Raw genomic sequence first — 25,859 nt, forward strand, 5'->3', positions numbered from 1 at the left:
GTTAGCCTGGTGATGGGTATTAAAGAGGGCACGTTCTGCATGGAGCACTGGGTGTTATGCACAAACAATGAATCATGGAACACTACATCAAAAACTAATGATGTGATGTATGGTGATTAACATAACAATAAAAAATAAAAAAACCTATGGGCCTATTATAGGTCAATTACCCCTGAATAAAACTCAAAATGGGAAAAATTAAAAAAAAAAGAATAAGAAGTTTACGTTATAGTATTTGTTGCAAGTAGGAAGAATCAAAATGATCAAGTAGAAGCTACATGCTTTAAGGAGTCACTTTCATTTTCATTAACAAGTTAGAACGGTTAATATAATAGGCTGACAGTTAAAGACAGACTGGTTCAGTGTTCTGTTGTGATTTACATAATTATCTAGGCTAATAATAAAAAGTCACATTGCTTATGTTTTAAATTGCTCCTTTCAGTTGTCTGAAGGAGAACTGAGGCACTTCAGAAAGAAGGAAAGTTTCTGTTCTTTGGGCTACAGTATAGATCTACTCTAGCTCAAAGGGGAACTGAAAAAAGTTGCCTACATGGAAAAAAAATGTCACTTGTCTTCCCGGCAGAGGTGGAGATGATGTCCGCTTTAAAGAAATACAAGAAAACGTTGGAGAAAGAAAAATGGAAAGATACATAAGAAGTAACAAGTCATCTTCCATGCGTACGACTATTATTTTTTGCTGATGCAGAAATGAGGAGATTCTGTGTCTGAGACTAACCTTGAGAGGTACGACTTCTTTTTTTTTTTTTAAGGAACTACATGATTTAAATGAAATGCTATAGATGACAAGGTCCCAAGTGAAAATGGAAACACTTTTCTGTGCTTAATGCTCTATACTTGCTTGCAAAGCATTTAGCATCTAATTCAAATCCTGACAGTTTGGTTTTTCTTGGAAGTAGGTGACTACACAGCAAAACCAACTAAGCATAAAACTCCAGGTAGGGTATTTCTGATTCTGGAATTGTTATGAGATCTTAGACATATCAACATTCTTTTCTGTGGCTAGAGTATAGCCTGTATAAACTGAATTATTAATATTAACCTATCCTACAAGGGTGTTCTGAAAAACAACTACATATTTAATTTATCTTGTCAAAGCATTAAATCTCCTAAGGCAAAGGCACAATTTATCCTGTGGCTAAACAGGTTTTCAGAGTAAACTAAATTCTCAGGAACTCCTATCATTACTAAGGGCTAAGGAAATCTCCTATTTTCTCATAATTCTGTTTACAGAGGTCCCAGAAGAATACTTATTTTCTAGAATTGGGTAACCACTTACTCTTTAAAAAGAATGCTTACCTTCTGAATCTCATAAATTGGCAAGACATTCTTGGTTGGGTACTTTAGGATCCTTTAGGATTAGTTATAACAAAGAAATGCCACAAATAAATTGAGAGGCATCAGAACTTTGAAAGAGCCAAGTAACTAACTAGTGCTAGTCAAGCAGAACCAATGAAGGCTCATGTAGTTCTGTTACGCTTAGAGCATAGTGGCTAAGAGCTCAGATGAGCCGGACTAAACAAGTTCCAATCCTATTTCTACTACTTTCTAGCTGTATACAGCAGGGCAAGTTTACTCTTTTTGTGTATCAGTTTCTTCATCTGCAAATTGAGCTTCATGATAGTGTCCACTTCACGGAGTTGCTAAGATTCAGTGTAAGAAGTGAGACCATGGCCTAGCACACGGTGAGCTATTAACTGCTGTCTCTCCGAAAAGCTGCAAAGGAATAAATTATCCCAACCTCATCTCTTTCACCAAGGCCTTCAAGCTACAGCCTAACTCGGTCTCTGCTATAAGCAACTGGCTCTGGAGTCACCAAGGGATCTGCGTAATTTCAACTGCCAACGTACGTGCGTGCGTGCGTGTGTGATGATGAAGGCAGTACAGAGCTCACTTCTACCGGGCTTTTAAAAGAAAATGGCAATTAATTGAATCCTTAGCACACTTAGAAATTTGCCTCAGTCTGCTCTGTGCTTTCTGAATTCGAGGCCTTACAATATGAAAACAGACCACAGATCCTCTGTTCAGTTAAATTTACCTCTCTGCACCCCACAATGCGTGTTATGTTGTGACGTATTAAAGAAGGCTTGCTCCAGTCTTCGCCCGAATTTTTCTTGCTCGAACATACTTTTCCCCCATACAATAAATAAGTGTAATACTCCTATGCTTCCTATTATATAATGATTTTTTCTAAGACATAAATAACTGATTTATAATGGGAACTAGAATTTGAATTTTATGTTGCTGAAGGCAAAGTAACAGATGTTAGAAAAATGGCCTTTGTGAACAGTGGAATATTCTAAAGATATTCCTACTCTCCCTGCTCTAACAGGATCATATTATACTCTAAAGTCTCCTTTCTTATGCTTATAAGAAAAGTTACCTTACAGGAGGCATTGTGGTACATTCAACTAAATATAAGGTACCTGGATGGAAAATACAGGTAACACTGTCCCCTTTAGACATGAGTGTTTTATAGTATTTGTCTTTCTCCTTATCTTTCTACTCAACTGCACTCAAATTATGCAGCTATATAATCTTTTTTTTCTGTATACAGGTAACACTGTGAATGTTTTATTATAATTTGAGATACCTCGTAACTTCACAATATTTATTTCCCTAGTTAAGATAATCTTTTAGAAAAGGCAGTAAAATAAATCATGATGTGAACAGAAGTATATCTTTCAGTTGCTCACCATGCTATGCAAAATTACTTTAAAATATTAGCAGGAAATGTTAACTGTGGGTGATAGGTGGGGCTTGGTACAACACAAAGTAATAAGTCTATCTGACGAAGAAAGAAACCTTTCTGGAAACAGGTGTCTTTATGATTTCCACCTCCAGAGGTTGTGACAGAGTTCGTGTAGACCTGGTTCCAAGAACATTCCATGGGTATGAATTTAAACCCGGCCTTAGCTGCAGCCTTTCCGTATACACTTGAGCAAATCAACTTACGTCTCTGTGTCTAGATTCTTTATCTGAAATGAGAGGACTCCTGGGACACAGCATAGTGACCACTGTGAAGAGGGGCACTCAGAGCTGCCTGGATCTGAGACAGCAGGGAGGCAGCCTCACCTCCTTTGCCCTGTGCTGCGTTCTACTTAGGAAAGACAAGAGAAATCATTTCAACAGAAGTATTGGCTCCTTAGACTTGTTCTCATTCAGCAATTACTGCCAAATGAAATTCTTTGCAGGAGGTTTAAAGTAATGGTTATGTACTGACTGACCTGAAATGTGCAACGCCAGATAGAAACAGACCATATTAAAGACTTGAAATCAGCAACTTCAGAATTACAGAGGCTTTCCCTACGGGTGAGGTGCATGAGTCAGAAGCAAGTTCAAAAAAGAAAAACTAAGAAAAGTCTGTGACCTCAAATACAAGTGTGTGTGTGTGTGTGTGTGTGTGTGTGTTTTCCTTTTACTACATATTACAGGTCTGAACTCTATGCTGGGGACCACTTGGTCCACATATGGGAGGGCAGTCTGCTTTGCCCAAGGATTAAGAGCTGCACCGGTTTCTGTAGACTTCTATTCCTGGCCTCCGTTTAGAGGAGAACAATGAGAGCTGGGTGTTAAATCTGTCTTCCCACGTGGCCTTCTCTTAAGTGACTGCGGCAGAGAGGGCAAAGTCAGCCGGCTGAGACACAGACACCATAACCTGTGGTCTGTGGAAGAAATGACTCCAGTGATGGAATCCACACTCTCGGCAGCTGCTGTTTCCCCTAGAAATGTGAAAGATCAGGTGCGATCTCTAAACAAGGGAATTCAAACATTCACCAGAAATTCACTGTGGAAGATTCTCCCCTGCAGAACGTATACTGAAGAAGAAAGCAAGTCAACTGCCGCAGCTGCTAGTAGGACTGCTCTAGTCTTAGTAGTAGTCATTGCCACAGTATTGAACCGAAATCTCTGGTTTCGCTCGGCCGAGGCAAATTTGTTTCAAGCAAGTGTTCTGGGGAAACAAACCCAACAGGTTTTCTCTGACTTACTGCTTCACCCATAAATGATAGCTTTTCCACAAGGGTCAACAAGGACACTTGTTTGTAACTTTCGTTAACAACAGTGCATACAGGGAGTGAGAGAACGCGGGCTATGAGACACGTCAGCTTCTAGTGGACAAGAGAGACAATATGATTCCTTTCGTCTTCTCCCTCCTATGGTGTGGGAGCCGCAGACCTTAAAAGAAGATCTGTATCTATATATGGATATCGAGTGGGGGTTTGGGGTAAAGCATTCTGGGTAAACACAAGTTAATTACTCTTTATTACTCTCAGTAGTTCAAACTTGAAATATCATCAGCTACTTTGCCATTTAAGTACATTCTATGTGCTAAATAATGGGGGGGTGGGTGCAGAATGCATGGTGGGCCAGAGTATGAAAATGAAAAAAGGACTGGTTCCTGCTCTCAATGAACTGAAGAAGTCTTGTAGGAGAGTTGTGTCTCATACACAAATAACTATAATGGCAAGACACGGGAGCTGAAGGAGAGGAACAGGTAGAATGATTAGTTACAGATTACTTATAATTAAGGGGTTGGGTAAGGCATATGGCAGAATTGGGCCTTGAAGGATGGGTAAGATTAGGATTTTTGTACAGGGGAAGGGCATGATGGAGGGTGAGGAGGAGGAGCTGCAGAAAACAACATGAGCAAACACAGGGATCCAGGAAAGTGGGATGCGTGTAGTAACCAAAACAGGCTATCCACAGTATCATCCTTGTGTATTACGGTTTGTTACCATTTCCACTGACTATGATATTAAAGTTTTTATGTGGTCAGTGAACTTAAATTCAGCACACCTATTTGAGTCAACCACACACACTTGAGTTGGTTTCACTCAATTCTTAATACTTAGAATAAGCCTACAAACAGGTGGTAGGGGAAGAGGCTTAGATTTCCTAGCTACACAACCTTGGGTGTTTATCATTTGCCTCTCCTTTCTCCTGCTGCAAGTGAATAGTCATCTGCTGATGTCAAGGAAAGGAATCTAGCAGGAAAATCAATAGACCTTAACTCTGGTCCTCTTCCTCAAAATACAAATGGAACCACAGAGATACACATAGGGGGGAAGGGACCTACCATCAGAAGCACTTGTTGGGCATATCAGGCTTACCTTTTTTTCCTATTGCAAGGGTATTATGCTAGGTCAAGGCTAATAAAATCTCAAAGGCTACTTGGTCTTTTTTTTTTATTCCTCAGGGTAAGTGACTTATAAGGATGTCTTTAAATGAGAACTCAAGACCCTACTTATTCTAGAATCGATAAGGACTTGAACCTAGTAATATCTCATAGGACTCAGATGTGAAAACAAAGAGCATTAGCAATTGTCCTTTTCACTGATATGGGTAGTGAGCATGGTATTTAAACCAAGGTCATTTTTTTTAAAAAGGCCACTTAAGTCTCTCTACCATAGAACATTTTAAGGAGGGCCTTATGGATTTCAGAAACAAAGTTTCCTAGTTGCCTGACTGCAGACACCACTTCGTGTGTAAGGGATTAAGACAAGCACTTTGATTAGAGCATATCTAACTCTAAGTATACACAGCCAAGGCACTAAATCAAGTAAAAAGCATAGAGAAATTAATGGTGCCATCACACTTTTTCCTTTTGCTTTATGTCACCAAATGAAAGCCACCTGGAGGCATTCACCTGGGCGGCCACTTTGCACATAACACGGTTTCTAAGACCTTACTCTTTTCCAATTTTTAACATTTATGCTTTTTAGGCAGTGAGAGAGGTGGCGAATTGTTGAATTTTTTGGTTCATGTTAGGTTTTTCCATAGCTATACTTCACATTGTCACGGGAAACATGGCTATGCTATTCAGGTGCAGCAGGAAGAGGAACATTTGATCAACACCTGGTACATTATCAACTGCTAGTGACCTCCAGCTCTTTTTCCTGAAATTTGATATGCTCGTTATTTTTTTATAATAACCACTTCGGATATGTGATATGACTGGGTTATTAATCAATGCCTGATAGCTAAAGTGGTTTAAATTGCTTTGAGTTTGGCAAATTTTGAATGGCAAATCTATGCTTGTTGTTATAAAAAGCAATTAAGTGAGAAAGACAAATCCAAAGCTGTGATCTTTTCAATAGCTATGAAATATGATTTAAATTTCTCCTGCACTTTCAAGATCATAACCAAATAAAACCTTGGTGACTAAGAAAAAGTAAGAGATTACTGAAATTTTCTTGGTCAAAAGAGCACAGTAGTTTAGCATGAAATACATTTGACTACTAGTAATAACAACACTAGAAGAAAAAAGGGGGCGAAAAAAGCCAGCATTCCATGTACACATATAGATAGGCTGAGGATAGCCAGGTATCCTCAGTCATATGTATTTTAAAACTAACGTTCTTTTGTAGTGATTATCAGGTTCAACTGCTTTACTTCCATCAGGCCATGAAACTGAGTAGAAATCATTCAATGATTAAATTTGTAAAGGGGTTTAAAGACTTAGTGCTCATTGTGTTAAACAAAAATTTCAAAACTGGGAATTCACTTCCACTAGTTGGCTCACAGCACACATAAAGAACTTACTGAGGCACAAATCACTTAAAAAAAAAAAAAAAAAGGAGTTCAGGACGCCTGGGTGGCTCAGTCAGTTAAGCGTCTGCCTTCGGCTCAGGTCATGATCCCTGGGTCCTGGGATTGAGTCCTGCATCGGGCTCCTTGCTCAGCAGGGAGTCTGCCTCTCCTTCTGCCTGCTGCTCCCCCTGCTTGTGCTCTCTCTCTCTCACTCTAACAAATAAATAAAATCTTAAAAAAAAAAAAGAGTTCATTCTACCAACGTAGACTGGACTTCCTGTGTGTGTGTGTGTGTGTGTGTGTGTATGTGTGAGTTCTGTAATCAGAATAATCTTTGTGAATGGGGAAGAGTCATGCAAATGCTTGCTATATGAGATGGCAAAATATCTCTAAAAACATCAGCAACAATGAATGGAAGTTGAAATTTAAAAAGAAAGACAGCAACCAATGAACTTGCCTAAATTATAGAATTAGCTGCCTTCAGTTCTAATCAGGAGACTGATCTACAACTGCAGTGACAAACCATATTAAAAATATCTTGTTCAATAATTAATGAGGGCTAGATTAAACAGACCCCATCTTGCTCATCCTTCTTATTTTCTTGTAGGTGTACAATCACTTTATCCATAGTGGTATGAGGGTAGGAAATCACAGTAAGCTCCTGATGTACAATGGAGCCTACATACAAAGAAAGATGTCCAAATGTAACTTCCCAACCCTATCTGTAGATAAGTGGTCATAAAATATGATTACTGATGCCATCCAGTGGGTATCCCCAAACTACACACAGAGCAGAAAGGAGGCAGAACCGTGTCCTAAACCTAATTTAGTTCCCAAAAATATAACTGACTTCCTTTTGGAGACTCAAGATAGTAACCCTAATACTAGTGGAGACCATTTGCACACCTCAAGTGTTAAGCTCTGTAATTCAGAGATATTACAAATTTATTTTTAGGTCAGTGAATAAAAGTATTCCATAACTGAGTAACAGCCTCCAGTACCATCCCGTCCTCACTGACGTCAAGCAGTGCTACGGAAAGGTCTGTAGTGACAGCTCAGTTGCTACCCTGAGTCTCGGTCCTCCTGGAGCATCACAGACAAGGCTGCACTGATTCAGTTCCAACAGACCATTGAGAGTGAATAAAATCACTCGCTCTGTGTATACCACATGCTGAGGCTTGGAATACCCTCCTGATAAATGCCCTCTTGCTTCGCTTACCTGGCAAAATTTTCTATTTTATTTCAAACATAGTTACTTTTTCAGTATTTCTAACAGGTGAATTTAAAAAATCTTCCTTATTTGTATCCTATTATTAATACTTTTCTAAAAAATGTTTCTTGGGGCGCCGGGTGGCTCAGTCGTTAAGCGTCTGCCTTTGGCTCAGGTCATGATCCCAGGGTCCTGGGATCGAGCCCCGCATCGGGCTCCCTGCTCAGCGCGAAGCCTGCTTCTCCCTCTCCCACTCCCCCTGCTTGTGTTCCCTCTCTCGCTGTGTCTCTCTCTGTGTCAAATAAGTAAAATCTTTAAAAATAATAAAAATAAAAAATGTTTCTTGGTATCATTATCTACTTGCTTTAAAGTTATTTTAGTCACTGAGTGACAGGCTGAAACATGAGTTACAGTTTAGAAACTATGCCAATAGCTCTGAAAGTAAGAGCTCATTTTAACACTTCTATTATCCTCAGCTTTATTTTTGTTTTAGTGTAGCTATCTCCCCATTTGACAGAAAATACTTTTGATAAAATGAAGTCACCAGGGGCACCTGGGTGGCTCAGTCGTTAAGCGTCTGCCTTCGGCTCAGGTCATGGTCCCAGAGTCCTGGGATCGAGCCCTGCATCGGGCTCCCTGCTCTGTGGGAGGCCTGCTTCTCCCTCTCCCACTCCCTCTGCTTGTGTTCCCTCTCTCCCTGTCTCTCTCTGTCAAATAAATAAATAAAATCTTTAAAAAAAAAAAAAAATGAAGTCACCAATGACTTTCTAAATTGTTAAGCCCAGAGCATTCCACACTATTCATCTGCCAACTACGGCCGTGATTTTTCCGTAGGAACCAGCACCATTGTTTACGTGTTTTTCTTCAAACGGATTCACTGTTTAATCTTAGATTATGTTAAAAGGGGAAATCAGTATCATTTTTCATAAATCACAGGTTTATACATTTTTATAGTTATACATTTTTCCTAATGCCCATCAGAATAAACCATAAGTATTAAAATTACTTTAAAATTTTTTTAAAATACTAAAATTATTAAAAAATGTTAACCTAAGTCCCACCTGAAAGCTGGTGCACCTCTAGTCATACCTGAGCCATACTTGGGGAACCAACACAGAGCAGACTACTACTGATTCCTTCTTCCTTCTCAAACCCTCTGTTCTTCTGACCTTCAGGATCTAGCTCCCCCTTGGCTTCCCAATACCCCTCCAACTCCTTCACTGGCTCTGCTCCTTAAATACTAGTATTTTCTAGGATTCCAACCTGGGCCTTTTCTTCTCACCTTGCACATTCTCTCTGACAACGCCAGAGGCATCTCTAAAAGAACATGTCTATCACTGAACTTATTCTCCAGTCTTACATCAATGCATAAACGGTTTCTTTTCCATATTCTCTCTCTTAATTAATGACATTGACATTTATGCAGTTACCAAAGTTAGAAACTTCTCTGGTCAACTCACATTCTGAGTCCACTGTTTTCAGCCTTTCCTGTCTCAACGTTATCCACAACACCCTCTGCCTCTCTTCACTCTGATCTGAAACTGGCCTCTCTTTTCACTGAGAAGCAATCAAAAGTCCACATCTATACCTATATATTGTCCCTGCTCCTATCTCAAGACAACCCCTACCTTACATTTGTGCCTCAGATGCCATCCCCCTATCTATTCAAGAACTTTGCTTCTATAATTAGCTTCTTTCTTTTTTGCATCTTTAATTTCTCTTTCTTTACTGGATCAGTCCTATGCAAACATACTGCAAAATTTTCTATTTTTGGAACAAAATTTATCTTTAATCCCACATCCCTCGCTAACTTCCATCCCATTTTCTGCTTCTCATTATAGCAAAATTCCGTGAAACAGTTGCTAGCCATCTCCACAAATGTCCTTCACAACCCATTTCATACAAACTTTTAGAAGACTGCCAACAACCTCCATGTTCCTAAATCCAATGGCTTATTCTCTGTCCATCTAACTCAACGTCTTATGATGCATCCGTTGGTGCAACAATAACGATACAATCGATCACTGCTCAAAACATTTTTTTCATTTCTGGGACAAAATACTTGCCTGATGTTCCTACTGTCTAGCTGGCTGTTCCTTTATTGTTCTTTCTCTTCTCAACCTCCTAATGTTGACTGGAATGCCCTAGTAATTCATTGTTGACCTACTTTCCTTTTTATACTAACCACTGAGGAAACTTCATCCAAGCTCATGATTTAAAACACCACTCCTAAGCCCATGGCTCACAGATTTTCATCTCTAGCCTGGGACTCTTCTCTGACCATCAGGACACTCATATATCTAACTGCCTCCCTAACACTTGCACTGAAACATTTAATAAGCAATACAAACTTAACATTTACAAAGACAAACTTGTTTTTCTCCCTAGACCTGCTTCTCCCTCAGACTTTCCTATCTCATTTAACAGCACCAATGGTGATTACAAATCTCATTAAATAGCACCAGTTGCTTAGGTCCCAAATTTAGGAGTTACCCATGAACTCTCTTTCCTTCATTTCCCACATTTCCTCTGGTAGTGTCTTGCTGGTTCTATTTTCAAAAATGCACCCCAAATACAATGACGGCTTCTCACCTTCAACTCTTTCACCTATATTTTTGCAACAGCATCCTAATTGGTCTTCCTGCTTCTGCCCTTACCCTATCACAATCTATTTTCAATAGAGCAGCTAGAGGAAACCTGCTAATATGTAAACCAGATCATTTTTCTTATCTGCTCAAAACCTTCCAAATCATACATCTTTCTCTTGGAATAAGAGCCCAAATTATTAGAATGGTCTGCAAGGCAGTAAAGATATGGTTCTATCTTCCTCCCATTCATCTCTGTTTTCATCTCTTCTAAGTCCACTGCAACCATACACGCCTTCTTGCTGTTCCTTGCAAAAGCACTTGCAACAACTATTCTCTCTGCCTGAAATGCTCTTATGCTATATGTCTGCATGGCCTAAACCCTCACCTCCTTCAAGTCTTTGCTCAAATGTCACTTTCTCAGTGGGACCTCTTTGAACAATCCAGTTTGAATCTCATCTGACTTCCTGCTTTATTTTCCCTTTAGCACTATCTTCTAACATACTAAATAACTTCTTTATTATATTTATCATCTGCTCTCTGTTTCTCTCCACTAGAATGAAGGTCCATAAGACCTGGATTTTTTGTTTGTTTGTTTGGTTTCCAGTTCCTACAATAGTGCCTGGCAGACAAGAGGTAATAGTTGGATGAATGAATAACTAAGCCATACTCAGTTTCCTTTATTTAAAAGAAAACATTCTGTTGCTTTGGAAGGTTATATCCACCATCAAATTTTACTTTTTTCTTAAATATTATTTGGACGGGTTAACAATCTATAATAACTGGAGGATAGCTGTGGAAAGATCTTAGGCAGGGGCCAATAGGCTCATTCCTCAAAGGAAAAAAATTTCAAAAAGTTCACATCAAAAACCAGAATATATTTAAAAACTAAAATGAATAATCTTATATTTAATGTCTTTCAGAGGCTGAAGTGTAAAAAGCCACTGGCTATCTGAATTTCACTTACTGTCCTAAGTTCTTATGAAAACCGAAGGTAACCGCTCTGTTCATGAAAGCTAAACGCTGGGAATCCCAAAAGATAAATGCTACCTACTGAGATAATAATGCAAGTACAGCCACCAGATCTGTGTACAGTCCCAGGCTATGTGGCAATCTAATGACGCAACATTCAGAGGAGACAAAGGTGACAAGCTAAACTGAAAGGGACTGTTTTAGGTGTGCCTTTAGGGTTATGACTGCCCCTCATAATCTAGTTCAGGTTCATGTTTTATACAGGGATGTATGTATCTCTTTTCAGTGATGACATAAAAAGTCAGTGATTATACCACTTTCGCGAAAAATGTCTCAAGAATCCACAAGTATGAATTATTTTAATCATAGCAGTGGAATAGGTTATGACTTGTTGGGAGTAACAGAATTATGCACAGGAACCACACCAGCCTTGGAAGGCAGAGGACTCAGATTTCAGTCTCGGCTCTACCACCGAGTGACACTCGACTTGAATAACTCATAATCTTTGCTTCTAAATTCATAAAAAGGGCTCTTTACTTATTCCCCCTCTACCACATAGATATTTGTCAAAGGATAATTTGTTAACCAAATAATTAAAGCCATTTTTAGTAAAGAAATATAAAAATCTAAACACATTATATACAGAGTTACATTTGGCTTTGTTGCAGGATATGCTTGCATTTTAGGATTTTGAAACCTGTAGTAAATGAACCAAAGTTTTAATTCTTCTTACAGAAATAAATGGAGGGAAGCTAACTAGTAGCATATTAAAAATGCTATAAAAACTGGATCTTTAAGACTGTATCTTGTTTTTTAAAGCAGACATCTTCATTAATTTTTATGAAGAATGTCATAAAGCAAAGGTCCTTAATTGCAGGTAGCATATGCTGGATAGTCCACAGGAGGGCAGCAAAATGCAAGATTTCTTTTTCTTCAAAATCTAAACTCCAGGTAAAATTGTTTTCAGCTACAAGTTATAAATCTACAGAAATTAAGGTTGAAGAGCATAGACTAAAACCATAGGTAATGACCAAATTATAAAAGAAGATATGATTTAGGTAAGTAAAATTATTAGGTAGAAGAAATTTTTTTCTCTAGTGGTGAAAGCCTTCACATACATATTATAGAAAAACCTGCATAAAATTCTAAGCATACCTAAATATTAAAGTCCGAGTTCTACTATACAACATTTATCCATCATTTCTAAAGATCTGGGTCAATATTTTTAAGTTGGCATGTGTCTTAGTGAATTATGAAAAGACCAGAGAAATACTGGGTTAGAAGCTTAATTATATTCAGCAAATACCAATGCCATTGTCAGTGGCATACCTGTAAGCATCTCATGTAAATGAAGTCTAATAAATACGACCTGCCATTGGTCTGATGTTTTCTAACAAAAGAAAAAGAAAAAGAATACTGGATGAAAAATAAAGTAAAACTATACATATCAGAGACATAATAATAAAATAATCTAGACTGATTAAATGGTAGAAAAGTACCTTTACTAGATATAACTGATTTGCAAATTAGTGAAGTTGAAGGAAAAAGTACTTCGAAAATATTTTGGAGTAATAAATGCTTGGAAAATCCACTACAGGTATTTCTGGACTTCTCTACAGGTTCAATATTTAATCATTCTGCTTATATTGTAATTAAAATTTATTTTCCATTTTTGGTCCTTAGTTATTACTTCATGAAGTTTTATTCTTTCTGACACGTTTATTCTTTCCAATTAAAAAGGAAAGTCCTTATTTTAGTGTTGAGCACTGAAAAGAACTTACTTATACTCGAAAGCACTGAGTTTATTTAACAGATTCCATTTTACTTTAAAAAGGGCCAAGTATGTTGTTACTGAAGAATGGGTTTGTTAAAGTGGCACATGCAGTTCTATTTAAGTTAAATCAAATTGTAAAATAACAAACCAATAAATGTGGTAAAACAGCATGTATGTCAAAACTGGTCTTCTCATTTTAATCAAAACTGAAAGTGCTAGCTTCCCTTTTAATAGTCAACTCAAGAGTAGACAATTTAAAAATCAATCTATTAAGTTTTCCTTCCCAGCATCCTTGAAATTGGGGTGCTGATATAAAACTACCTATAAAAGAGAAGAATTTATTAAAAGCTATTCAAAGGAGAGAGAAAGAGATGATGTCAAGTACTTGCTATATAAGAATATACACACCTAACACATGGCAGTCAATAAAAGTTTGGAAAAACTGTCAGGTAAGTAAGTATGCATTGACACATTTTTCAGCTATAAAGCCTTTACAAGTGGAAACATTTTGTAAGCATAGTGATTATGTATTTTTAAGTTGAATGAAGTTGCATTACCTGTGCAAACATTCCAAGAAACACACACTGAAAGTGTGTGAAAAATTCCATGATTACATATGAAAAGCAATAAAATACTTGCTTATGTTAACACACTGCCTATGCCTACAATTTTAGCATTAAATTCATATTACCCAAGAGATTATACTGTTACAGTTGCTATAAAAATAGTTACTAACATGGATCTTTAAGGAAAATTTGTTGAAAATTAACAATAATGGTCAGAAAACTATTAAAGAAATGTTTTCTAAGAGTAATTAGCTATTTTTGATCTTGAAGAAAAGCTTATCTGTAAAGCTTTTAAATGGTAGCTTTTCAAACAGACTTTCATAAGAGAATGACTTAGGTTGGGATGCGGTGGGTAAGGGCAGCTGAAATTCTTCTCTAATAAAAATCAACATGAATTCCTTGATTACTATATGGAAAAAGAATCATAAGCCTTGTTGATATCTTGAAAACTTCCTACTGTCATAATAAACACTTTAGACAATGTGTCAGACATGCAGGATAACTTATGAAGCTTATTTCAATATTGCAAAAATGAAAAAGCAAAAGGCAGACAATCATCTGAAGGTACAGAAATGCCAATCATTATTCAGAGGTTTTTCTCTCTTTTTCCTCAACCATTTAGTAAAGCTCAGAGATAGAGGAGATGAAACTGGGTTTTCAAATATAAGAAGTTCATGGTGCCTGTGGAGATACTTGTTGCTTTGAAGTTTCAGCTTTTCAAAGCTGGAACTCAGCAAAGCAACTGTGAATGTACAGGACTCCTGTGGAAACAGTAATGCAAAAACACTGTCAAAGAAAAAATCAATACAGAAATGAACTCAGTATTGTCAATGAAGTTGTAAACTTAGAAAATGCTATAGCATACATTTCCATTAGGGGGCACCAGTATTTAGCAGATGGTGGGATTCTCTCCTCAAGTAATTAATTGCAACATAAAAGGGGCTAAATTAAAAAAAAAATTATTAATGAGCTCTCTCTGAAACAACTAAAAAAAGTATTCCCTCTTCCCAAGTCAAATTATTTTCTTTTTTGTATTAGATCGAGTAATAATATCTGTGGGATACCTGGACAACTAAATACTAAGATACTACAACTTTGTAAATTTGTTTCAGGTTATTAGTTTCCTGGGTTAGTTGAAATTATGCTCTGGGGAAAAAGTTCAAGACAACTGAATTCCTTCTCTTGACATGAGTGACATAAAATAATAATAAATTTCAAGAAACTGAAATCCTAAGCAAAAACATGTAAAGTAATATTAACGAAAAGGCTTTTTAGAAGAGGATCACTATATACATACAAAACTCTTCTTTCCAATAACAGGAAAGAGGCGAGGAAGATGATAGCAGGTAAAAAATACAAGAGACTCTATAATAAAAGCAGCTCATTGAAAAAAGTGAAGTTCTGTTTACAAGGCTATTGTCAGGTAATCTAAGGAATTTAAGAGACCCCAACATATTTTCTGGAATTAAGTAAGAAGATAAAGATCCATAACTTGCTAACATAATAAAATAAAATTTAAAAAAATCCATAACTTGCACCACTAAGGTCAAACTATTTTGTATTTATTACAAATTTCTAATGGCTTACTTTTATCCAACACCTATCATGTGATAAGGATCTTATTTAATCCTACCAACAAGTCTATGGGACAGATTTTCCCTTTCATTTTATAGATGAGGACAGAAGTTACTTTACAGGGATCAGATACACAGTAATGGCAGAGCTAAGGCTCAAACATGAGTCTGCAGGACTCTGTTGCATCGCTGAATTACGCACCGTTGCATTGCTAACACATTGTCTTAGGCCTTCAGCATTCATGCAAGAACTCTAGTTTAGATCCTCTGTGGATCAGTACTGACCCACACCTGAGCTATGGAGTTATGCTTCTACTAGATTTTTGGTTCCTTCACTAAAAAATTGGGCTCTGACACTTAAAAATGTAAGCACTACTTACTGCTGGTCATTTCATTAGGATCTTAAGGTAGTCTAGTACAGTGAATCTGGAAAACCAGTTTAAGGGATTTTTTTTTTCTTTAAGTGAAGGAGATGGACTGATAGTGGTCTGCTTGAATATTACAATCTGACCTGAACATTAACAAAGCACCCACAGTGTGTTCTACAACATCAAAGTTCTGAGGGTCCACATATATGTAAACCTCACCTCTCATAACTCAAATCAAACTTTTTTTATTCTTGTAGTGAAAGTTAAATAAGTAAACATAATGGACCCCTTATGGAATTCTAACTGATGAATTTATAATAGTTATAATAGTTCAGATAGATACTAACTCAAATATTTTTTTTACCCAGATGGACACATTTATGCACATTCATATATATATATATATATATATATATATATATATATATATATATGTACTGGTGCCTGTGGGAGAAAGTGGAAGAATGAAAGAAGATACCCCTTAATGTCAGGAGACTACTTTAAAGTAAGTGCAGTCAAGCTCTGGATCATCTTCACTGAAAGGCTAGGAGTATATTTCAGTGAATGAGGATCAAATCTTCAAATGCTTCAAATCTTATTGCAGATTATCTTTAGGGACAGAAAATATATCCTTTACCATTAATATTGGTCATTAAAAAACATCACAGATTTTGGGGTGAGAAAAAAATCTTACAGTCTATCAATCTCAGTTGAATCTACTTTAGTCAGCCTTTTTTCAACTAGGGTTCTAGGAGAGAATTAAGTACAATACCCTAAGGCATCTATATATAAGTAATGATTAATTTCCTTCCTATGTATCTAGAATTATACTAGTGATGTAAAATCCCTGGGAAAAACTGAGAAAAATCATTTTCTGTGTTCTGTTGATCAGAATAGGAACCCTGGTTGAGCTCATTATTTTGCCAGCATTTAACAGCTGCTTACCACTGCAAACAGAAGAGGTGATGTTGTATAGAAAAGGATAAAACTGCATACAGCGTATCAATTTCAGGCTGTTTTCACATTCTGGGCATTTGGTAGTTAATTTCAAAGCCTGTCTAAAGGCCTCAAGTGCCCCACTGATATTCTTCAGAGCAAGATAAGCATTTCCCAGGCTCAAAAAGGTCAGGGGCTGAAAAGAAAAAGAAAAAAAAAATCAGAAAAATGTTAGTGAATTAATATTTCCTGAGAGTTACAAAACTTTTAAAGTATATGTCCTTTGGCTTCTTTTAGGTTATCCCATATAAGTTAATGGCGAACTGTCCATTTTATCTACATCAGCCAATTCTACACTGTAACCGATATAAATTTATATTTTACCTTTTTACTAAAATAAAATATAAAGTGTGTAATATACACTAGTCTTAAGTGTACAGCTCAGTGAATTTTTATATGTGTATATATCCCTGTAACCACCTCTCATCTCAAGATATAAAACATTTAGAGTGTTTCTAACACCCCAAAAGATTCCCTTGGGTAACCCAACCCCAATCTCAGATGTAACTAGTGTTGTTATGTTAGCTCTACCTGTCCTTAAATTACATATAAATGTAATCAAACAGCATGTTCCCTTCCATGTATATATAAACTGTACCCTTTTGTAGATTCTTTCACTCAGTACAATATCTAAGGTTTAAGAAACTGAATGTTTTTTGTGCATCAGTAATTTATTTATTTTTTTTAAATTAATGTGTAATGTCTACCATGTGAATCCACACAGTTTGTTTATCCATTCTCCTACTGATACGCATTTGGACTGTTGCCAGTTTTGGGCTATTATGAATAAAGCTACTGTGAACATTCTTTTTTTTTTTTATTTTAAAGATTTTATTTATTTATTTATTTGAGAGAGAGAGCATGAGAGCGGGGAGGGTCAGGGGGAGCAGCAGACTCCCTGCTGAGCAGCAAGCCCGATGCGGGACTCGATCCTGGGACTCCAGGATCATGACCTGAGCCGAAGGCAGTCGCTTAACCAACTGAGCCACCCAGGCGCCCCTACTGTGAACATTCTTGCAACTATCTTTTGATAGACGTATTGCTCATTTTCCTTGGATATATACTCAGCAGTGGGTCTTAAGGCAGGCATATATTTAGTTTTATGAGATATAGTTTTTTTTTTTTTTAAAGATTTTTATTTATTTGAGAGAGAGAGTACGAGTGGGGGTAGGGGCAGGGGGAGGGAGAGGGACAAGCAGACTCTGAACTGAGCGTGGACCCCGAGGTGGGGCTCAATCTCATGACCCTGAGATCACAACCTGAGCCAAAACCACGAGTCGGATGCTTAACTGACTGTGCCACAAAAGCGTCCCACAACCAGAGTTTTCTAAAGTGGATGTACATATTTACACTCCTATCAGGAAGTATGAGAATCTATTGACTTAGGACTGTCAGTCTTTTAAATTTAGCTGTTTTAGTGAGATGATGAAGTAGCATCTCAATGTAGTTTTAATTTGTATTTCCCTGATTAGTAATGATGTTGAATATTTTGTCATGTGCTTATTGGCCATTTGGATATCATCATTTCTGAAGTGCCTATTGTTTTCCCCATTAAAAAAAAAAAAAGGTTGTCTTTTTCTTACTGATTTGAAGTTCTTTATATATGTACTAGATGTGGGACCTTTGTTGGAAATATTTATTGCAAATATTTTTTCCCAGTCTGGGGTTTGCCTTTTATTCTCTTACTGGTATCTCTGATAAACAGAAATTCTTAATTTTGATGATGTTCAGTTTACAGATATATACATGTGTATGTATATATAAAAATATTTATATATTTATATATTTATACAAATATATATTTTACAGTCAGTGCTTTTTTAAATCTTTGCCTACTATAACATCATGAAGACCTTCTCTTATTTTTTCATCAAGCTTTATTGTTTCATGTTTCACATTTTGGTACATGATCCACCTCAACTGTGTATGAAATTCGGGAGGAGTGAAGGTTCATTTCTTTTTCCATAGGGATATCCAAGTATTCTAGCACTACTTACTGAAAAACTAATAGGTGTCCCCACCCCCCTGAACTACTGGTGTGCCTTTGTCATAAATCAAGTGACTAAATATACAGGGCCGATTTCTAATTTTTCTATTGTGTTCTATTGGTATGTTTGAGTATCCTTGTGCCAATACCATACTGACATAATTACAGCAAGTCTTGAAATCTAGTAATATAAGCCTCCCAACTGTTTTTTTCTCCCCCTCACCCACAAATTTTCTGGCTATTCTAGATCCATTTCTGTGTAGATTTTAGAATCAACTTATCCATTTACACATACATATACATGCAATAGCTGGGAGTTCAGGATTAAATCTATAAATCAATTCTGGAGAGAACTTACATCTTTTTTTTTAAAATTTAATTTTATTATGTTATGTTAGTCACCATCCATCATTAGTTTTTGATGTAGTGATCCACGATTCATTGTTTTCATATAACACCAAGTGCTCCATACAATATGTGCCCTCCTTAATACCCATCAACGGGCTAACCCATCCCCCCACCTGGAAACTTACATCTTAACAATACCGAACCTTCCAATCTGTGAATATAATGTCTCTCCACTTATTTGGGTCTTCTTTGTCTTAGCAATATTTTGCAATGCAGTAGAGAAACCTTATATATCTTCCTTTAAATTTATTTCTAGATATCTGATTTTTTATGCTATTATAAATAGTTTTTGTATCCTATTTTCCAATTGTTTGTTGAGACTGTTTTTATAAGCAGCCCGAAGTATTCAGTTTAGGTCATTTTAGTTGAAATACACCTATGCTTGGCAATTTGTATTTGCTTGTGTACAAACCATTTATTTTACACTTATTTTATCATTAAAAATATTTTAAAGGATCTAAGAATGTTTTATTTTCAAACTGTACAACATATCCCTATGAAAAGCAATACCTATAATTTATCCAACTACTAGCTTTTTTTTTTTCTTTCTTCCAACTACTTGCTTTTGATTCAGGCTGTTAGATCACCCATAATATCTCACTATAACCAAGCCAAGGTATATAAAATATTCCAGATTACAGAGGCATAATCTAAGTAGCTCTCAGATTACATTTAAAATTTTACTTAGTGGTTTATACCCAGATGCAAAATTAAATCCCATATTTAGATTTCAAAGTGTCTTTATATTTTTACATAAGGAAACAAAATGTTTAGTCCTATGACCAGAATGATGGTTGTACAAATATCTTATATTGAGATAAACTAATTATTTTGGAAAAAAAATGAATTTTCATCAGTTCATCCAGAAAATAACTACTGAGTGTTTACCAATGTTTTAGATACTGGGGACACAGCAGAAAATAAGAAAGGTAAGTCCCTGCCTTTGTAGATTTTTAGTCAAGCGTCACAAAACCATGGGGGTATCACCCAAGTATGAGAAGAACGTGATGGAGAAGAGTATAGCAGGGAAGAGACGTTAACTAGACCAGAGTGGGTAACGGAGTGCCATTTTAAATAGTGTAGGAAGGGAAAGACTTACTGAGCTTACTGAGTAGTCAGTATTTTAAAGGATTTTTAAGGAGATGAAGTAAGATATCAAGAATCTTGGTGGAGTGAAGTATTCCAAACAGAGAGAATAGAAGGTGCAAAGGCGCTGAGGTGGGAGCATGCCCAGTATGTTCAAGGAACTGCAGAGGTAAGTGAGGCTAGAACAGAATGAGCAAAGGAATGATTTCACGGGGATGAGGTCAGAAAAGTAACAAGGTCATGTAGGACCTTCTACACTATGGAGAACCATTGAGGAAATTTGAACAGACAAATGACAACATCTGACTTTTTATAAGGATCTTACTGAGGGGACAAAGGCCAAAAGCAAAGAAGTTAGGCAGGAGGTTAATGAAATAATTCAGATAAAAGATAATGGTGTATTGGATCAGACAGCAGTGGAGATGATGATAAACAGTACAATCCTGGGTGTATTTGGAAAATACCAGCAAGGTTAGTTAATAGACTGAATTTACCCTGAAAGAGGAAAAAAGGTATGAAGGATGTCTCCAAGTTTTTGTCCTGAGCTACTAGCTTTACAGTTTCCTGAAATGGGAAAGACAGAGAAGAAAAGACTGGAACAATGTAAAGGAGCTTAGTTTTGCCCTTTAGTTTTAAAGTATGTTTTAGACATCCACATGGAGATGGTCAAGTAAGCTGCTGGATAAAGGAGTCTGTAGTTCAGAGCAAAGGTGACAGGTGATTCAAGAGGGAAACACAGGGTTCTCAAGATGTGGTGCTGGAACAACTGGATGTCTATGTGATATGAACTCTGATGAATGAACTTTGATCCCCACTCAACATTACAAAAAAAATTTAACTTGAAATGGATCACAAACTTTCATGTAAAACCTAAAACTACAAATCATCTAGAAGACAACACAGGAAAATATTTTAGTATATTTGAGTCAACTATGTAAAGACAAGTAATAGACAGCAAAACCAAAGTAGAACTAATTGTTTTCAAACTTCTTGTGAGGATACCTTAAATCTAACAATAAAAATCAAAAGAGAATAGATGGGAAAATTGAAGGGTATTTTTAAAAGACAAGATAAAAAGAGAAAATATTTTTTAATGTATGATGCAGTTAAAGATTTTGTATAAAGAGTTTGTATAAAATAAAAAAACCCTAAATTCTAACAAAATGAGCAAAATGCATACACAAAGTTTTACTTTATTTTTTTTTTTTTTAAAGATCTTATTTATTTATTTGAGAGAGACAGAATGAGAGAGAGCACATGAGAGGGGGGGGGGTCAGAGGGAGAAGCAGACTCCCTGCCGAGCAGGGAGCCCGATGCGGGACTCGATCCAGGGACTCCAGGATCATGACCTGAGCCGAAGGCAGTCGCTTAACCCACTGAGCCACCCAGGCGCCCCACAAAGTTTTACTTTAAAAATACAATTAAAGGGATGCCTGGCTGGCTCATACTGTGGAGCATGTGGCTCTTGATCTCGGGATTGTAGGTTCAAGCCCTGCATTCAGTGTAGAGATTACTTAAAAAACAAAACAAAACAAATCTTTAGAAAAAATTAAATAAGAAAATAAAAATACAATTAAAGGATAAAGAAATTTATAACACAGGAGTGAAATTTTTTAAAGTAAATTTGTTTTACAAATGTTAAGTCAGAGCCAGTGTGACATGGCCAAAGGGGGTGTGAGCTCTGTGGCCAATCTCCCAGAGTTCAAATAAATCCACGCTCTGACACTTTTGGTAAATCCCTTTGCCCGTATCTTTATCTATGAAATGGGTAAATCTTACCTCACAGGGTTGTTGTGAGGATTAAGTGAGTTATCACATGTAAAGTGATCAGTATGGTGCCTGGGTCTAGTAAACAACAATAAAAGTTAGCAGTTAGTTCAATTGCCCAATTCTGGTGAAGCTACAGATGAAATGAATACTTTCCAATCTTGATGATGGCAATATATATTGGCCCAAATCTTTTGGTAGATGTTTGGCATTTTGTATTAAAGCCATCAAAATACTCATTTGCTTAGTAATTCCACTGCTAGCAATCTTTCCTAAGAAAATTACCTGGAATGCAGAAAAAGCCTTATGCAGAAAACCATCAGTGATAAAAGGCAAGCACTATCAGCAACCTAAACATCCAGAGCCTTCCCTTTGGGGGCCCAATCATCACATCCCATATATAGCATCTGTTCCCACTGTACCTGCACCTGGCCCATAGCAAACATTTGATAAATATTTGATATACTTTGGCACCAGGCCTGTTGTACACTATAGCAATTATAAACATTGGCTTAAAATCTACCTGTGAATTTGTGTATTTCAAGGGAAACTCTTAACAGCAATATTTTCTTCTCATGCTTAAAAAATTAGTTCTGAGATATCACAAATAAACCTAAACCACTCATGCACACTTCTTTTACAAGTTTTTTTGGAGAGGCTCCTGGGTGGCTCAGTCCATTGGGTGTCTGACTTCAGCTCAGGTCATGATCTCAGGGTCCTGTGATTGAGCCCTGCGTTGGGCTCCCCGTTTGGTGGGGAGCCTGCTTCTCCCTCTGCCTCTGCCCCTCCCTCTGCTTGTGCTCTTTCTCAAATAAATAAATAAAATCTTTAAAAAAATAAAATAAAATAAAAAAATTTTTGGATATAAAACTTAGGAACATTTAAACACTAGGTATAAGAGCAATTTTTTTTTTTTAAGATTTTATTTATTTATTTGACGGAGAGAGAGTACAGGCAGGGGGAGCAGCAGGGAGAGGGAGAAGCAGGCTCCCACTGAGCAGAGAGCCTGACGTGGGGCTCGATCCCAGGACCCTGGGATCATGACATGAGTTGAAGGCAGACGCTTAACGACTGAGCCACCCAGGCGCCCCGGGTATAAGAGCAATTTAATTGTATATTTATTAAACTGTATTTCATCAAACCTAAGATGTCATCAATTGTAACATGCATCGTTATTTCAGAGATGTTAAAATATTAAAAAAGAAGTTGTATCTTAGAAACTATGAACTAGAGTAATTAACTACACAGCAGTGATTAACTCCATGGGCTGCATGTGGGAGGTTCAGGGCATGAATATTAACCCATCTATCTATTCTTATCAATGCAACCTTTAAACTGTGTTCTGGCTTGGTTGGTATACAGATACCTATAAATTAAAGCTGTAAAACAGTATAATATTAAGCAGCAGGCATACAGTGATGAGTAGATAAAGAAAGAACGAGATGTTTCAGACTGACATAAAAAAGTGGCCGTGTATTTTTAACAGCTATGTCACTCTTACTTAAACATAAGTTCCTAAAAATAAATTAACTACATAATTATAAATTTCACTCATTTAAAATAAAGAAATGACACAAAACAAGAGAACTACAGGCCAATATTTCTGATGAACATAGTTGCAAATATCCTCAACAAAATACTAGCAAACTGAATCCAACAATACATTAACAAAAATCATTCAACACAATCAAATGTCATTTACTCCTGGGATACAAGGGTGGTTCAATATTCGCAAATCAATCAATGTGATACATGACATCAGTAAGAGAAAGGATAAAAACCGTATGATCACTTCAATAGACACTGAAAAAGCATTTGACAACGTACAACATCCATTCATGATAAAAGGCCTCAACAAAGTAGGTCTAGAGGAAACAAACCTCAACATAATAAAGGGCATATATGAAAAACTCACAGGAAACATCACCCTCAGTGGGGAAAACCTGAGAGTTTTTCCCCTAACCTCAGGAATGAGACAAGGATGTCCACCCTCACCACTTTTATTCAACATAGTACTGGAAGTCCTAGCCTCAGCAACCAGACAACAAAAAGAAATAAATGGAATGCAAATCAGTAAGGAAGAAGTAAAACTTTTACTATTTGCAGATGATGTGATGCCATATATAGAAAAGCCTAAAGACTCCACCAAAAAATTATTAAAACTGTTAAGTGAATTCAGTAAAATCATAGGATACAAAATCAATGTGCAGAAATCTGTTGTATTTGTATATACTAATAATGAAACAGCAGGAAGAGAAATTGAAAAAACAATCCCATTTACAACTGTACCAAAAATAATAAGATACCTAAGAATAAACCTAATTAAAGAGGTGAAAGACCTATACTCTGAAAACTGTAAAACACTGATGAAAGAAATTGAAGAGAACACAAACAAATGGAAAGACATTCCATATTCATGAATTGGAAGAAAAAATATTGTTAAAATGTCTATACTACCCAAAGTGATCTATACACTGAATACAATCCCTATCAAAATACCAACAGCATTTTTTGCAGAACTAGAACAAAAAATCCTGAGATGAATATGGAACTACCAAAGACCTTGAATAGCGGAAACAAGCAAAGGAAAAAAAGAGAGAGAGAGACAAACCAAGAAACAGACTCTTAACTATTGAGAACAAACTGATGGTTACCAGAAGAGAGGTGGGCAGAGGGATGGGTGAAAGAGGTGATGGGGATTAAGAAGGGCACTTGTTGTGATGAGCACCAGGTGATGTATGGAAGAGTTGAATCACTATATTGTACACCTGAGACTAATATAATACTGTATTTAACTATAGTGGAATTAAAATTAAAAAATAGAAATTAAATATATCTAAGAGAATCTGGGAGTAGAAACAAGAAGATACAGAAAAATGTCATTAGCATGATTCTACATTTGCACAAAGTAAGACAAATCAATATAAAAAAAAACACATCAAAAATAAGATAAAACAAAATCTGTTTTATACCATCTCAAAGTATGCAAACTCTACTCATAAAAATATGAGGTTTTTTTATGTCTTCCCCAGAAAAATACAAATTGTACCCTGGATTTGAGTTACCCCCACATAGTACATGGAGCTACAAAGAAACATAAAACCTCACCTCAGAGCTATTGATGGCCAAAGCTTGAAGCAGCAGCTTAGTGGCATCAAGATGGAGACCATAGTGAATCAAAAGGTTGGCCAAATTCACAAGAGGAATGTCCTGGTATTGAAGTGGAGCCAAATTCAAAGCCCTCTGAAGACAAGCAATAGCAAAAGTGCTGTTTCCTACTGCCCTCCAGTAGAGTCCAGCTTCATTGAGTATCAGCCAGACGGGGGCATTTGGCTGAAAAACCCAAAATACCTCAGTTAATACAAGAATACAGTACTAGTTCTAACAAGGATTTTTAATGCATGCATTTTAACTTTTAATTACAATTACTAAGCATTTAAATTTCAGATGTCTAAAGCAGGTGACTTACCTTATTAATAGCGTGAAATAAGAATGACCCAATTTCTTCTTCTGGGATAGTATAGTTATTAATACGGGAAAGCAAAATCTGAAAATATCAAAAGGAAGACTGACTCAATTGAAAATAACAGGGAAGACATTTGAAAGAATTCTATAGATACCAGTCTTTACTTGAGCTCCTCAGGAACAGCTAATTTGAATAGATACTTATAATCATATATCTATATATATAAAACATGAGGTCATCAATATACCAACAGGTGTTGACCTGCTTACATGAATGCCCTAGTTTCCTCTAACTAAAACATGTTAAAAGATGTATATCACATATACTATTAAGGTGATATACCATACCCCATTAAAGTCAACCTAAGTATCTAAAATCAAATGAGAAATTATTCAAAAGACAATAGCACATAATACCTGATGCAACAAAAATCTTCTATCTTTCCTAGCTGGAAAAACACTGGATCCTCAATTACGCTATGTTCTTGCAACATGTTTATAACTGTGAGCAACTCTAAGGTAGGGATCATGGTCTATTTATCTTTCCTAGCA

General features: G+C 36.5%; 1 protein-coding gene across 5 annotated transcripts in view; it reads right to left on the reverse strand.

Annotated features, from left to right (window-relative positions):
* TTC17 (tetratricopeptide repeat domain 17) overlaps positions 1-25,859 on the reverse strand; it is a 118,324-nt gene that overhangs the window by 47,919 nt on the left and 44,546 nt on the right. For all 5 annotated transcript variants that reach the window (XM_006728795.3, XM_006728794.3, XM_031020524.2 and 2 more), the window contains exons 14-16: positions 25,312-25,389; positions 24,951-25,175; positions 16,544-16,730 (exon numbers count right to left, since the gene is read on the reverse strand). In XM_006728795.3, coding sequence (XP_006728858.1) covers positions 16,544-16,730; positions 24,951-25,175; positions 25,312-25,389 — 490 coding nt within the window. The remainder of the gene's footprint in view (positions 1-16,543; positions 16,731-24,950; positions 25,176-25,311; positions 25,390-25,859) is intronic.

The sequence above is a fragment of the Leptonychotes weddellii genome, chromosome 11 (assembly GCF_054177405.1).
Source record: "Leptonychotes weddellii isolate Sample4059 chromosome 11, ASM5417740v2, whole genome shotgun sequence".
NCBI classification, from domain to species: domain Eukaryota; kingdom Metazoa; phylum Chordata; class Mammalia; order Carnivora; family Phocidae; genus Leptonychotes; species Leptonychotes weddellii.